Below are 14,909 nucleotides of genomic sequence, written 5' to 3' on the forward strand. Positions count from 1 at the left end.
CAAGTTAAGATGAGGGTGATGCAACGACGAAGAGCTTTTATTTGACCTCAAGTTGTTAACTAGAGTAACTTATTATTTTCTCCAACACTCACATCCCTTGCTTCACCTATTATATTATATTTACGAACACACTAAATAAATTTTCCACTATCAACCCTATCTTCGCTCAAGACCTACAAGAACAGTGTCTATCATCCAACAAGAGCAAAGATGAGAAACCATTTCAGAGAAATTATTCAAAGGAAGAAGGAAGCTATGGAACTAAAGTCAAAATGATGGGCAGAGGAATCTTGATGTAGTGCAGGAAAACTAAGGCCACCTCGTTGGACCTCTCGATCAGGCTATGATATAATGTTGAGGTACCCTGATTGGGTGGTTTCATATAATGTAGTAAGTATCTAAATGATGGGGATGTTTCCCTTGAAAGGGCGTAGGATGGGGATGTTGGTTCAAGGCTCCCCAATGGCTTCACCCGCGAGAGCCTTGGTTAAATTTTTTTTTTCTCTCTCTCTCTAAGAGCCTTGATTAAATTCAACTTCCAACTTGGATCCAAATTGTGTTTGAACTAGTCCAAATCAATTCAAACTTGAACCAATCTATAAAACTTACAACTTTAATGCATAGTCTAGGTATTGATGTTAATCAGGATGGTGGGTCGAGTTCAGTCCTAACCTGAAGTTAACTTGACCCAAGTATGTTTAACCTCAACCTAACTAGTTTATCATATGGGTCAAAGTGTTTAATCTGAACTTGACTAAACCAAAACTTGTCTAACCATAGCCAAATCCATTTAACACATTTATAATATGGATACTACAAATTTTTTAAATGAATATGACATCTTTAACTCAAATTAGCTCGAAAATGACATGTTTAACTCAAACTTGACCCGTTTACATCAACTGAAATAATAATTAGATTTTCAGGCCAACCTGAACCCAAGATAATAAATCTCAAAAGATGATGATCTCATAAGATAGTTGATCATATAAAAACCTCATAATGCATTTCTCTTAGAAATTATAGCTGCACTTAAAATCTCAGTATATGATCATCCTAAAATCTCATATAACATAAGCTTTAATATCTATATAAAAAATATCATAAAGTATAAGCTTTATAGATATATCTACATTAAAAATATCAAGAAATTAAAATCCTCACACAATACATGTTTCTCGAGTTCTCCAAAACATTAATTAAGAAGCATAAACCTTAGAAAGCACACATGAATTGACGACTAAAAATCCTGCTTTCGCTTTCCTCTCTCCTCATCCCTTTCTCCTTCTTTCCTTCCATGACAAGCCACGACTGAGTGAGGTGATGGAATGAATGAATGGAGCTAATGCCATTTTAATATATTTAAAAACTCATTTCAGTGCATGACACTGTGACACTCAAGTAATTTGGCATCGCAGCCCTACATGCTAAATCCCCATAATTACTGTAGAATATAATCTTCAATATCGCGGTGGTAATTTCTAGCAATGTTGCGCTCTAAGGCACATCGCCACGGCGCTCCAATTTAGACAAAAATTTAGATTCTCATTTTAAATTTATTTTAATGATGATCAAATTGTTACAATTATTGCATGGCCAGCTTGACCTAACATTGTATCAACTCATCTTTTAGGTTCATTACTTCTTGACCTTCATCATCCCACCTTCGATCACACTGACACTATATACTTTATCATTATAAATTTATTATTCTAATCCATCAATAAAATATTCAATTATGACTTAAGTTCCAACTTTCATAATATTTTATAAAAAAAAGGGGACATATTAATTAGTATGGAATATAAGGATTAAAAAGAGAATTATGAGTGTCTTACCAACTCATTTGACAAGTGGCAACTGTTATCTATATGATTTAGTACATCTTTAGTTACATGTATCCTGAAGTACAAAATATCCCTCCATTATTATTTAGTACAATAGTGTCATAACTCCATCACTTTGAAAGAGGCTGGACACCCTCAGCTCCTCGCAAACTCCACAACCTCTCTCCATAGTAATAGTTTCATCCACCTTTGAGAAAGATGGATTCCCTCTTCACAATTCTTAAAAGGTAGCTTAAAATACTTTGGAGTGCATGGGCCTATTCAACAGGAGTGCATGAGAACTCCTTGCTTAGACAAAAGTCTTACCTTGAGGAGTTTGTAGTCTAACTCAAATTGGAGCTCAATATTTGGGATATTAAGAAGATTTGGTATCTCTTCATTCCTAGAATGGATTGAACTTGGTAGCTCTTTTAATATCCCCCCTTCTTGATCGGAGGAATATCCTATTTATTTTTCGTATAAAATTTTTCAAAATTAACTTTGAGACGGTCTAATCTCAACAAATTGTTAGTTGAAACGAGTCTAATGATGCCAATAATACCTTAATCCTAATCTAAATCAAGCACTTTAATGTATATTTGGAAACTTCTTGGGATAATTTGAGGGATCAAATGACTTGCGATTTTTTTTGTTTTTGTTTTAGAAGTTGAAACGAGCTTCTTTAAGAGACATTAGATAACCCCAAAATCAAACAATTATGATAACATTCATATAATAAAATTTTTTAAAAAATATTTATTGGTCAAGTGGGATCAACACAAATTGTGATCGTGTGTTCTAATTTATTGTCAAAACAACTAGATACACCCTCCCAAAAATTATAACTTTATCATAGTTCTACTCATTGATGAGGCTGACATAGAGATAATTTTAAGACTTCGTCTAGACTCTAGAGCTTTGCCCATTATCACCCAACACATGTCATCAACTGTTGTTGATGTCCACCTAAAACTGCTACTGATCCAGGTCAATGTTTCTCGTCAATCACTGTTGATGCCCTTGGCCAGCCATTGCCAACATCTTTTGTTAGACTACGTCCATTACCTAGTGTAGCTAATTTATGTCTACATTTATTGTCGATCAACACTAATACCAATCATCTTATCTTATAATCTCACTTCCTCTAGTGAAGTGAAGGGGCAAACCATTGCAATTCTTAACTCCCATATTAATGTTTTTCAACTTGATCAAACCCCATTGTTGGGATTTCATGGGGGAGGAAGAGAGCTTCTTGCTCTTCTAGAGAGAGAGAGAGCCAAAACCGAACTTTAATATTATCGCTTGGCTTAGCCTTAAGCCTATTACAACCTCTATATATAGAGACTTATTGGGATAAAATGAACCTAAAAAACATCCTAACTAAAATTAGACCAATATCTAACAATCTTCACCTTTGTCCAATTTTATAAAAATAAGATAAGATATTTGTTGTCCTCCAAAAACAATCATGACGATCTTCTTCTCCAATTACCTCTTCTCATTCACCTGCTGTTCATAAAGAACAACCCAAGAAAAGGACTCCACCAGATCATTACCAGATTCTCCTTCACCTATTTACTCAAGAACTGCTCCGCTAGCTTCTTGAGCCTCTTGTTGCCCGAGCCCAGCTCCACCTCCACTTCACCTGCTAGTTGCAAATAATAGCTCAAGAAATACATCCCCTTTCAATCCTCCACTTCTTCTAATCCATTGATAAATCTGGACTTGTATCCTACTCTTTTCTCCAAAACAACTAATCAGGCTCCACCCACTTCCAGTTCCGAGCCTATGCGACAAACTCGTTGGCCCAGAGCCTGCCTTCTTAGCGCAAACCGCGCACAGCACCATACTTGGCCCTAAGCATGCGCCTTGCGCCCTGGCACACCCCCCCCCTCCCCACTTGGCCCTAAGTATGCGCCTTGCGCCGAACGTCTGCCTCGCATCTAGCAACCTGCGAGCAGTCTGCTGCCCTGATAAGGCCCGTTATCATGCTCCATAGTCTTCACTCTTGTCTAGCCCAAATGCAAGAACCGCACGACCAATATCAGCTTGAAGTTGCTTACTGCACCTCCTGATCGCGACACTAGGCCACTTCGTGCCTCCTGATCAAGGCACCATGCCTGACCAAACAAACTTCGCACGAGCCCTGTCGTAAAACCTTTTCTTGCATGATAACAACTCACTGAGCCGCCTCACACAATCGAAAATGTGCCTTTCATTCGTCCACCTTTCTTTGTGCCCGAACAAATCAGTCTGATCTTCTATGTTGATTCGACTTCCTACGTCTCCCTGCTCCTTTGATTAACTACTTGTTTTGATACCAATTTGTTTGGATTTCTTGTGGAAGAAGAGAGCTTCTTGCTATTTGTGTGTGTGTGTGAGAGAGAGAGAGAGAGAAAGTCAAAACTAAACTTCAATATTATTACTTGGCTTAGCCTTAATCCCAGTACAACGTCTCAATTTATAGAGGCTTATAGAGATAAAATGAATCAAAGAGACATCCAAATTAAAATTTGACCAATATCTAACACCCATAATTTTCTCTCTTTTAATTTTTCCACATCTTCAGCTTCTTATGAGCCACAACTACACATTATTATTCTTTTATGCAACATTAAGATGAAAAACTTGTCATCTACGATCACAAATAACTATCACAAATATTACTTCAAATCATAAATTCAAACAAATCTTGAAATATCACAAAGTTTGATTCCGAGCAAAGACAATCATAGTTCTTGTTTGATTCAAACAAATCTTGAAATATCACAAAGTTTGATACAGTATACCATTTAGAAGATTTTTTTTCTTCAATGAATTAGTGCCACAATATTACTAATTCAAGTTTTTATCATAGTTCTTGTTTCCTATAGATATTTTATTTCTAAAAAAAATAAAAAAATAATAAAAAATAGATATCATTTCTAATTCGAAGTGAAATAAATGGACAAACCTACTACTTACCTCACAAAAACTTAGGCTTAGTTTGGAACTTTTTTCTTCCTGCTTTCTAAATAAATTTTCTTAATATAAAAATTTCTTTAAAATAGCAAAAAAATTATGAGCAAAAGTTGTCCCAAACAAAACCCTAAGCAGAGAAAAATTATTTTGAGCGGGTCTTGGACAGTGTCCGGAGACTAATCAGAACACGCCATGTTACTTTTTTGTTCGGTACCGCTGCTCGGTAACGCTGTGTTCCGGATGGCGTGGCTCATTTTAATTGGTCTCCGGACCGTTCGGTATCCGCACAGAATAATTTCTCTTATGCAGAGCAGCAGAGGTGATTTTAAAAGTCAGAATTAATGAGAGGGGACCTTCAATTAATTCAAGAGGCTAGAAGTGGATAGGATGGTCTTATTGGGCCATTAAGTGAGTGTTTGCCTGCTTTAAATTTATGTTAATTGTGAACCAAATCAAGAAGACAAATTAATGGAAGAGCGATGGGCATTCAATCTATCCTCAACTGTTTTCTGTATCAATATAAAAAAAATAAATATATTACAAGACAGTATTGATGTTGACGACCAAACAGTCCCTTAACGAGTATTAATTTCAGTTAAAAATAAATTGTAAATGTATCAAGCCTAATTTATATTCCTATTTGATAATGTTGCACTTGAATAAAAAATACATAAAGAATTATTATTATAATTATAATTATTATTTTATTTTACTTTATTATTTTTTTGGGAATGTGGTATCCACCCGCTGCTATCCCCGAAATGTGCTTAGCGGCGTGACTAATTCTCAGCTGACTTAGAAAATGCACCTACCTCAGAAACCTCCTGGCCCGCACTTGATTGAGTCCCACTTAAGAGGTGCTGCCACCCCTGATTATTAGGTGCGGAGTGCGGACGGGGAGAACCGTCCACACAAGCATTGGGTACCTAGTGGTACCCACACTCAGTACCGTTCGGTACCACTAAGGTACCTAGTGCTTGTGCGGACGGTGCGCACTCCACACCTTATATTTTTTTCACCGATTGGGGGATTCCCAACCGTACTTGCCCACCAACCAGGCTAAACAAGAATTATTAGTTGCTCGTTTTTTCCCTTAAAAGTAATAAAATGAAGGTATAAATAGGCCATTTTACAGTACTAATCCTTCAACTTCAGCTCTATGCTCTTAAATATGAGGTATCCACAAGGCAACTGAGTATGAAAGGCAACAACTCTCTAGTCCTCTGCTCTTCTCCTCACGTATGAACATAGAAAGGAAGTGAAAAAAAAAAAAAACTAGCCATGATATCTTTGCAAGCAACACTCTCCAGTAAGGAAAAGAAACCTGCTTCTTTAATGGAAATATCCTCTAAGAAGAAGAGAAAGAGAGAAGAAGAAGAGGATAAAGGAGGAGTCCAGCTGACAAATGATTCTTTCATCGAGCTCAGCCTTGAGACGCCCTTGCCTTTGGAGTGGCAGCGATGCCTGGACCTTAAGGTACCATTTATAAGCTTTATTTGCATTTTATATCTTCACTTCTGTAGCACATAAGTTTCTTATTCGTTTATATTGTAAGCCTGTATTTGATAAAAGAAGTTCATTAAAATGTTATATAACTAAGTATTTACTAAATAGTTTTTTTTTTTTTCTTAAAACTATCCCTACAGTCAGGAGAGATACACTATTACAACACCAGGACCAAGAGAAGAGCATCCAAGGATCCAACAAGCCCTCTCCAAGGCTTAGACCTGGAGCTGAGCCTCATGTGCACTGAACCATCAGAAATCCATGGCTTGGATTTGCAGGAGCCATCATCCCCTTCAATTGTTGTTGTAGATGCTTCTGATGAACAGGAGATGGTGGCGATGGTATGCGGGAGATGCCACATGCTTGTCATGATGTACAAGTTGTCGCCTTTGTGTCCTAATTGCAAGTTTTCAAACTCGCCGGGGCCTGCAACTGGGAAAATTATTGGGTGTGGCGTTTGAATTTGTTCAGAGACGAATTCGGAAGTGCCACGTCACTATGGGTCTGGTGCATCCAGGTGATGTGGCGAGTCCGGATTTGTCTCCGGGCGGTTCGGATGGCGCACGCAATAATATGTCTTGCAAGTGAGCCCGAATCAGGGCTATTGTCTTGGTTTGATTGTTAGTCAGCTGTGTAAATTTTTAAGTTGGGTTATAATGGAGAAGTTGAGCTGTAAGGAGAAAGGATATTTTGAAGAAGTAAGAAGAAAGGGAAGATGTAATTACGCTTATAATGAGATGGATGTAATGGTGATGTTTATATGGATATATAGAGTAGCAATGAAGGTTAGAAAAAAAAAAAAAAGAACAATAGACTTTTTTATCCTTCAGATTTTCTTGCAAAGTTTTACTAAGAGTTCATCCTCTGCTTTTGCTTTGTTCTGTTCTGCTTGCTGGTTACTGGATATAAAAGCTTCAGAATCTGATTCAAATTGTATAGATGGATTTAATGGCATACCCCTCTTCCACAAGTCTTAATAGCATTGCAAAAAGTCTTCGTCGAAATGTTCAGAATCTTAAACTTCTAAGTTGTTCGAGGGAGCAGATTTAATTTAGTTTTAGAGATTTACTAATGAGTGTGTCAGAATCTTAAACCTATAAGTTGTTCAGGGCTATTGCACTTACTTGCGTCAGACGAGTTCATATGGTTCGTTGTCTGGTTGAGATTACCATATTTGTAGATGAACAAGTTCTTTGAAATTGAAACTAATCAAGTCAGTTTGAATGGATTTTTTATAGCCGCAAATCCGCGGTAAATCCATCGTAAATCATTTGTAATTTGCAATGGAATTTGCCGCGTTTTGCAAAAATGAATATGTCGTTTTTCTCATTATGATTCCGTGATAAATCCTCGGTAAATTTGCCGCAAAATATTTATGACGGATTTGTTCGGTCTCAAATACTTTTACGACACAACTTTTAGCGTGGGACTTGAATCTGCCGCAAACTGAAATTTGCGACGGATTTAGAGATAGATTTTTCTGACACATTTATAAAATTTTATTGCAAATTCTGCCTTTGTATTATGTAATATATAATGATATATCATTAAAAAAACAACCAATCGAGCACGAATCTCAAGGCCATTTTGCATTGAAAACTTTTGAAATTAAATTCGGGACTATCCAAACTTCGATTTCAACAAACTTATACTTGAACTGAACACTCGAAAAGACGAACCCAACAACACCAAATTTGTTCCAATTCAAGTGTAAATGAGTTCAAATCAAGGACCCGAAGCGCATTTGGTAGGTTCAAACCATAAATTGGAATATCAAATAATTTTCAAATATGATATGCTTTTAGTTGAATCGAGTAGCTCGACGAGATGAATCCAAGAAGCCTAAGATCATTGAATTATGATATCATAAGATACTCAAATACTCTACAAACGGTCCATGATCAAGGGAGTCGATATTGGTCATCCATTCAAGACACTCCCAACATGCATTTGATCTTCTCCCTATTTATGGGTCTGCCACTTTCAAAAATATATAAATAAATCTCTCATTCTTCATTGGGTAGAGGAAGGAGGAAGGGAAAAAAGAAGTGAGACGAAGAGACATATAAGATCTCTCTTGCCACTAAGCTCCTCCTCAACCACCGCCTTGCCACTAATCATTGCCGGACTTTTGCCCGACCACCAATTGTAGCCAAACCTACGATTGGCCACCAATTCTCACCAGACTTTTGGCCTGCCTCCACCTTTCGCCAGACTTATGCCCTGTGAAAGTCAGTTTTCTTGTTTTTCCTTCCAGGATCGTCCAGGACGAAATTTGGTTCGTCCATACGAAGGTTGTCCAGAGAGCAAGTTGTCCAGGAACGAATACGCTTTGTCTGAACGAAGCTTGTCTAGAGGGAAAATCGTCCCGGGACGAATAGGATTTGTCCCGTACGATCTGCATGTGTATATATTGGATTAAGATATTTTTGAAAAGAGATAAAAGCCCAGGAGAGAGAAAAACTAAGGAAAAAGGAGAAAAAGTGGATTTTGGGTGACTTCCGTCCGTTTTCGACCGTCGCCGTAGTTGAAAAAGTTGACCGATTCGAGATAAGGCACATTCCGCCTTTCTCAATTTTCTGAAATGTGGATTTTGACGACTTTTCAGTTTTGAATTCGATTTCCGTTAGCGAAAAGTTGGTATTATTTCATACTGGTGAATATTTTACCGTGTAACTTTTGGTATATTTCTGAGACGATGTTTTTGCATGTTTTGAGTATTTTTTGGAAGATTTTCATAGGGTATTTTGAATTCTAATGTGTTTTAAGCGAATTACGAATTATCTTGATGTTGAAAAATGTTTAGGCAATACAATGAAAGTCTTGAAATGATGTTTTCTGTTATCTGTGATAATTTGATAAATTTCTGAAATTATGAATTCTGTAGAATTTCCGTATACTGCCGTTATGCCGCTGACGATTTTTCTGACGAAATTTGATTTCTGAATTTGAATGTTTTGATGTGCTGTGATATCAGAAGGGAGTCATAAGGGGTCAGAATCCTTTGAGATTCTGTCTGTGTCAGGGAAGGGAGTTATAAGGGGCCAGAATCCTTTGAGATTTTGTCAGGGTTCGGGAATCTGAAATCTGAAAACTAGTTTTGATTTGATAATTCTGTATCTCTGATAAGTTATGGTGCTATAAGCACAATGGAGGCATAAGGGGCCAAAATCCGTTGAGATTCTGTTAGGGTCAGGGAAGGGAGGCATAAGGAGCCATAATCTATTGAGATTCTGTTAGGGTCATGGATATATGATATCTGATATGTGATCTTATCTGTGATGAAATCTGATTTGAATGTTTTCTGAAATCTGTTCTGATCTTTGATTTGTACGATTCTGTGATTTGTGATTAATCTGATTTGAATAATTTTGTTGTGTGAAATGAATTTAGTTCTTTTGTATCAGTTATTTGATTTATGTTCGATTTCTATTATGTCTGATTTTCTGTACGATTATCTGAATTCTATACGGCTACTCTTCTGATGTATTTTCTGATGTGTGTTTCTGGAGATTTTGATTGGCTGGTGTAGTCTTGCTGAGCTGTTAGCTCATCCTTGTTATCTGCGTGGTTTTCAGGTTCTGGGAAAGGGAAGGAAGTCTTGGATTAGTCGTTCAGTGTATGATCTGTAATTAAGTATTTTGTACTTTTGATTTTTGTACAGTCATGTCTTTTCTATTATGTTCTTTCTGTCTGTAGCCATGCAATGTATTTTACATGATTATTTGATGAAAGAAGAAAATATAGATGATCTGTTATGTATATTTGGATGTTTATAGTAGCTATGTGTTTTATGTGTGCCTGTTTATTTGGAAGAAAGTCAGAAGCAAATTCCAAAGCTAGATCCTGAATTTCAATTTTGTCTCGGCTCGACGCGAAGGGATTCATTCCGGTCGGGTTGGGTCGTGACATGCCCGACCAACGATTGTAGCCGGACTTTCTCCCGACCACCAACTAACACAGGATTTGTGCATGGCCACCAAATTTGGCCCGACCACTAATTGTCGTCATACTTATGCCCATCCATTGATTTTGGTCGAACTTTCGCCTTGCCACTAACTGACGCCAAATTTACACATGACCATTGATTGTTGTTGGACTTTCGTCGGACTTCCGCTCGACTACCAACTATTGATGGACTTATGCCCGGTCACCGATTATCGTCGGATATCCTCCCAACCACCGTTGCCGACAACAATCCTTCTGACCTACATTGCCCGACTACAACCCTTCTCACATTTGTCACCCGACTACCGTCCTTCTGACATTCGTCGCCTAATTACGATCTTTTTGCCAATATTTGCCCGACTAAGGTCTTTCCGACAACTGCAGTCCTTCTGACCACCGTCACATGACTGCGGTCCTTCCGACCTACATCACTCGCCGACTATGATCATGTTGACCAAATGAACTTACCGACACTAATTCTTCCAACTCCCACCATGTAATACACTCTATATGATATATATTTGCTACATCGAGCCAAGGCCTTCCCTTCAAAAAAGAGTTTCATTTGTAGTCAAATGCAAATACTAGTAGATTCTACTATTTATGATAAGATCCTATCACAATAGATGAGGCGTAAAACAATATTGTCTATTATACTTTTCTTTAATATAACTTTAATATTTTGCCAATATAACTTTAATATTGTCACGACCCGACCCGATGGGGACGGATCCCGCCCGAGCCGGATCGCGACAGAATCTTCTTATTCAGGATCTGGCTTTGGAATTTAGTTCTGAACTGAATCTTCCAAAATAATTAACTCAACAGACACACAAACAAAGAACAACAGAGCTACCAATATACGGTACATGGCTAGCAGAATAAACACAGAAGAAAAGCCATGACCGTACAAAAATCAAAAGATACAAACAATACCTACGGATCAGACTCTGAACTCTAGTCCTGGACTTCCTTCCCTTTCCCAGAACCTGAAAACCACCAGAAAACAAGGGTGAGCTCAACAGCTCAGCAAAGCAACAAACCACCAATCTAAACTCTCAGAAGCCAAAACCAAACTCATCAGACAGAAAGCAGAACAGAAATTAATAGAAGTTGCTTGGAGGAGGTTTCTAGTGCAAGTTAGGAACCTACGAAGTTTTGAGTTATTATGTTCAAAATGTTTTGTCAAATTTATGACAAGTTTCTAGCCATCTCCATGAAAAGGATTGATAGTGCCATTGAACAAATGTATGAGTGCATGGCATGAGCAGTTGATAGCCCGTTGGAGCAAAGAGCAAATGTAAATAAAATACTTTGGTGTTTAGGACATGATTGGTCAGAAGATGGTAATTGTGTACTCTAAAATTATTCTAAAAAGTATGCGAATAAAGATCTATAGGACGAGAAATTTCTTAAATAATTCTGGTTGAATATAATTTATTAAAAAAAAACATTTACTAACATTCTTAATTGTTTATCTTCAACACTTCATCACCACTATGGCTCAAATATTTTATCTTTCACTGTTTAGCTTACTTAGAACCGGAAAATCGAATAACAGTTTTGCTTATTCTTAAATTTCAGCATCTCTATGCTTATAATCCTAAAATAATTTAATAAGCTGCTCATTTATAAAATTTCTCCTAAATTATTGAGAATATTTTTGTTAAAAAAAACTTCATTAACTTAAAACACGGCCGGAACACTACTTGAAACTCTGGTGAAATTGTAGAAAAGCAGGCGCCGAGCTCAAGATCAATCGAGAAACGTAAAAAGAGAGATAGATGGGGAGCAGATTAGGTCGCCGCGTTGTCCACTTCGCCAACCTCCCCATCAAGCTGCTAATGCCCTCACCACCCTTCGAATCCATCCGTGAGATCGCGCTCAAGACGATCCCTTCAGCTTCAAAGATCGAGATCCGACGAGTTCTCGAATCCCTCTACGGCTTCGAGATAGAAGACGTCCGCACGCTCAACATGGAAGGCAAGAAGAAAAAGCGCGGGCCTTTTCTCGCCGCTAAGCCCGATTACAAGAAGGCCTACGTCACCCTTCGCTCTCCACTCTCGCTTAACCCTAGCCTTTTCCCTATACGCTGGATCCAAGAGGAACGTGATCGGATCGCTCAGGCCTCCTCGGCTAGGTCCCGGAAGTCGTCGGTTGTGGATGAGAGTAAGGGAAATGAAGGAAGATCGCACTGGCTAGATGATCCTGAGCGGCGAGAACGCGAGGAGCTTGAGGCTCGACGGAGGTATCCTGCGTCGAGGAGGGATGGGGAAAGAGGGCAGAGGGGTAGGAGGGGAGGTAGAGAACGGGAAGGGAGGAGAAAAGAGGAGGAAAACAAGTTTCCATGGAGCAGTATGCGAAAGTGGAGCTAAGGTATTTGTGGTAATGCTTCAATCAACTAAAAAGTTTTTGTTTTGAAGGTGCATGGCCAGTGCTTTTGGCTACTGATAGAGTATGCATTGTTTGTACGTTTCTTTTTAGCGGTAAAAGGAGATTTTTGTTGTTGCAAACGTGCTTATATGGCTTTGATCTGTTTTAGAGCTTGTTGGGATTTCCATTATTATTATGATCATTTTTTGCGACTTTGGGAGTGAATCTGGAAACCAAGCATGGACTTTGCTAGGATGATCTGTAAGGATTTTTTGTTATTCAAATTGAAAAGATATGAGAAAGCTATGAAACAGAAATGGATGGTTTGCTTGCTGTCTGAGAGTGAATATCTGTCAAAAATCTTTTAACTTCCCTCATCATCTCTCTGTCTTCTCCACCTAATCCTTGCATCTCTGCTTTGGATTAATTCTTTAATTTAGGTTGTCACATAAATTTTATAATTACATGAATTAATGGTTTGAATCTGACATTTAATTTCCTAATCCCTCCCAACCAAAGTGCCATGGAGCATGAAAATTCGGCTACATTTGAAGAACAAGTCTTTGCTTCCATCAATATTCAGTACACTGGCCAAAAACTTGAAAATAGTTTTGCCTATAGAACTTACTATTATGGTACTGTAAGACACATAAGCGTACTTTTGAAATCTCTAGAATGGTCAAGACTATTGAACTTAAGATTGCAGATTTACTGGAGCCTATTGTTTTGTTCCTACAAGTTTTACATAGCATTTGTTCTGAGGGCTCATTTCTTTGCGTGAAGTTTAAATTTTTTTTAGAAAAACAATGAAGTGTGCCACACCCTTCATTCGGTTAGTTGCAGTTAGAAACCAGCATTGTTTTCAACCGCATAAAGCTCCTCAAAACTCCTCCATAGTGATGATTTCATTTTTCACGTTCAAAATGACTGCAAAGACATACAATCAATGAGCCCTTAAGTCTCATAAAGTTAGAAAACATGTTTTGAAAAATGATTTTTTTATTGGATTTAGGCTTCATTTGCGATGACTTTCTTGCTTCTTAAAGCAGTTTTTTTGTACAAAAATTAAAATGTTTCTACTAAAAAGCTGCTTTAAGAAGCAATAAGAAAGCTGCCCCAAACGAAAACTTATTCATTCGGTTGGATGTAGCGAGAAATCAATATGAATTTTAAACTCGTCAAAATTTTTTTACATTTCTCAAATGAGATGATTTCATTTTTTTTTCATTAAAAATGAATGAAAATGAAGTCCTCATTTTCTAAAATGTCTTTTATCTACAACCAATAAAATGAGTCCTAATTTTTTGTGATGAACAATACTGTTTTTTTTTTAATGAAGTGGATGCCAGCCATGATTGTGGATTCTCTTCTTCTTCCTACTTATGTTATATTAGTAGGACTACACGATTTTCGTCTGTAAAATGATTTACAAATTTATACCTATTGTTATTACATCTATTTTACCGTTTGATGGTATAACTCTTTGTTCGAAGTTTGTAGTGTCTGGTTCTTATGTGACAGAACTTTGTTGCCTATCATAGATTTTTCGTGTTTGAAAATGTGCCTGATTCGCTTAATAATTTCAGATGCCCAGATTTGTCTGCATTACTATTTTCTTATAATTTACTGTTCTATCCTATTTTACTTCTAGAGAAATGGTCTCTTTGAAGTTGGAGACTGTACCTCTTGCTTTTAATGGCTTTAGAAGGCTAAATTTTGTGACATGGCTAGTTTTTGTGATTTCTTAACTATGTGGTTTGGTATTATACAAGAGTGTATAAACTTAAGTGTCTTTCAAACTAGATTAAGATCTGTGTGTATAGAGGGTATACTTCCTGTGAAAATAATTTAAAAGGCACATCGAATGATGAAAATGATCTGATCCCATTGTGAACTTTTTATTTTCAGTTGAATGAATACTTACACACATTATTGTAATTATGAATCCCAAAACTTGCAAGTTAGTATTATAGATTTTGTTTGGAACAATTTTTTTAGTTCTTTCTAAAGCAGTTTTTTTATATAAAAATTTCTTAAACTTAAAATTTTTGTATATAGAAAGCTGCTTTAGAAAGCACTAATAAAATCGTCCCAAACGAAGTCATAAACATATATGAGTACCCATACAATTCCACATTTATAAGAGACACATATATTATTAAAAATACAGAAACTATATTGACTGGAGACATTTATTATGAAAAATATAAGATATAAACAGACACAATATTATAATATTATATAGACGTTATTTTGTCTGAGCTTTAAGCCTTTAAATATTTCCAAAAGCAAAAT

At 37.0% G+C, this 14,909-nt stretch overlaps 2 protein-coding genes across 2 annotated transcripts; both read left to right on the top strand.

Annotated features, from left to right (window-relative positions):
- Positions 1–5,950: 5,950 nt before the first annotated feature.
- Positions 5,951–7,120, top strand: LOC110097980. Its single transcript, XM_028694317.1, has 2 exons — positions 5,951–6,263; positions 6,434–7,120. Exons 1-2 carry the CDS (start codon positions 6,069–6,071, stop codon positions 6,752–6,754), a joined length of 516 nt encoding a protein of 171 aa, XP_028550150.1. The 5' UTR covers positions 5,951–6,068; the 3' UTR covers positions 6,755–7,120.
- A 4,833-nt stretch (positions 7,121–11,953) lies between these two features.
- On the top strand, positions 11,954–12,931 carry LOC110097977. The gene has a single exon (XM_020824663.2). It carries the CDS (start codon positions 12,026–12,028, stop codon positions 12,614–12,616), a length of 591 nt encoding a protein of 196 aa, XP_020680322.1. The 5' UTR covers positions 11,954–12,025; the 3' UTR covers positions 12,617–12,931.
- The last annotated feature ends 1,978 nt before the right edge of the window (positions 12,932–14,909 follow it).

Source organism: Dendrobium catenatum, unplaced genomic scaffold, assembly GCF_001605985.2.
Source record: "Dendrobium catenatum unplaced genomic scaffold, ASM160598v2 fragScaff_scaffold_455, whole genome shotgun sequence".
Lineage (NCBI taxonomy): Eukaryota > Viridiplantae > Streptophyta > Magnoliopsida > Asparagales > Orchidaceae > Dendrobium > Dendrobium catenatum.

What these genes read in the sequence shown, in the direction of transcription:
- LOC110097980 (XM_028694317.1), top strand. Translation starts at nt 6,069, where the DNA reads ATGATATCTTTGCAAGCAACACTCTCCAGTAAGGAAAAGAAACCTGCT. An exon ending in AGCGATGCCTGGACCTTAAG is followed by an intron (nt 6,264 to 6,433) that starts GTACCATTTATA and finishes CTATCCCTACAG; the next exon opens with TCAGGAGAGATACACTATTA.
- LOC110097977 (XM_020824663.2), top strand. Translation starts at nt 12,026, where the DNA reads ATGGGGAGCAGATTAGGTCGCCGCGTTGTCCACTTCGCCAACCTCCCC.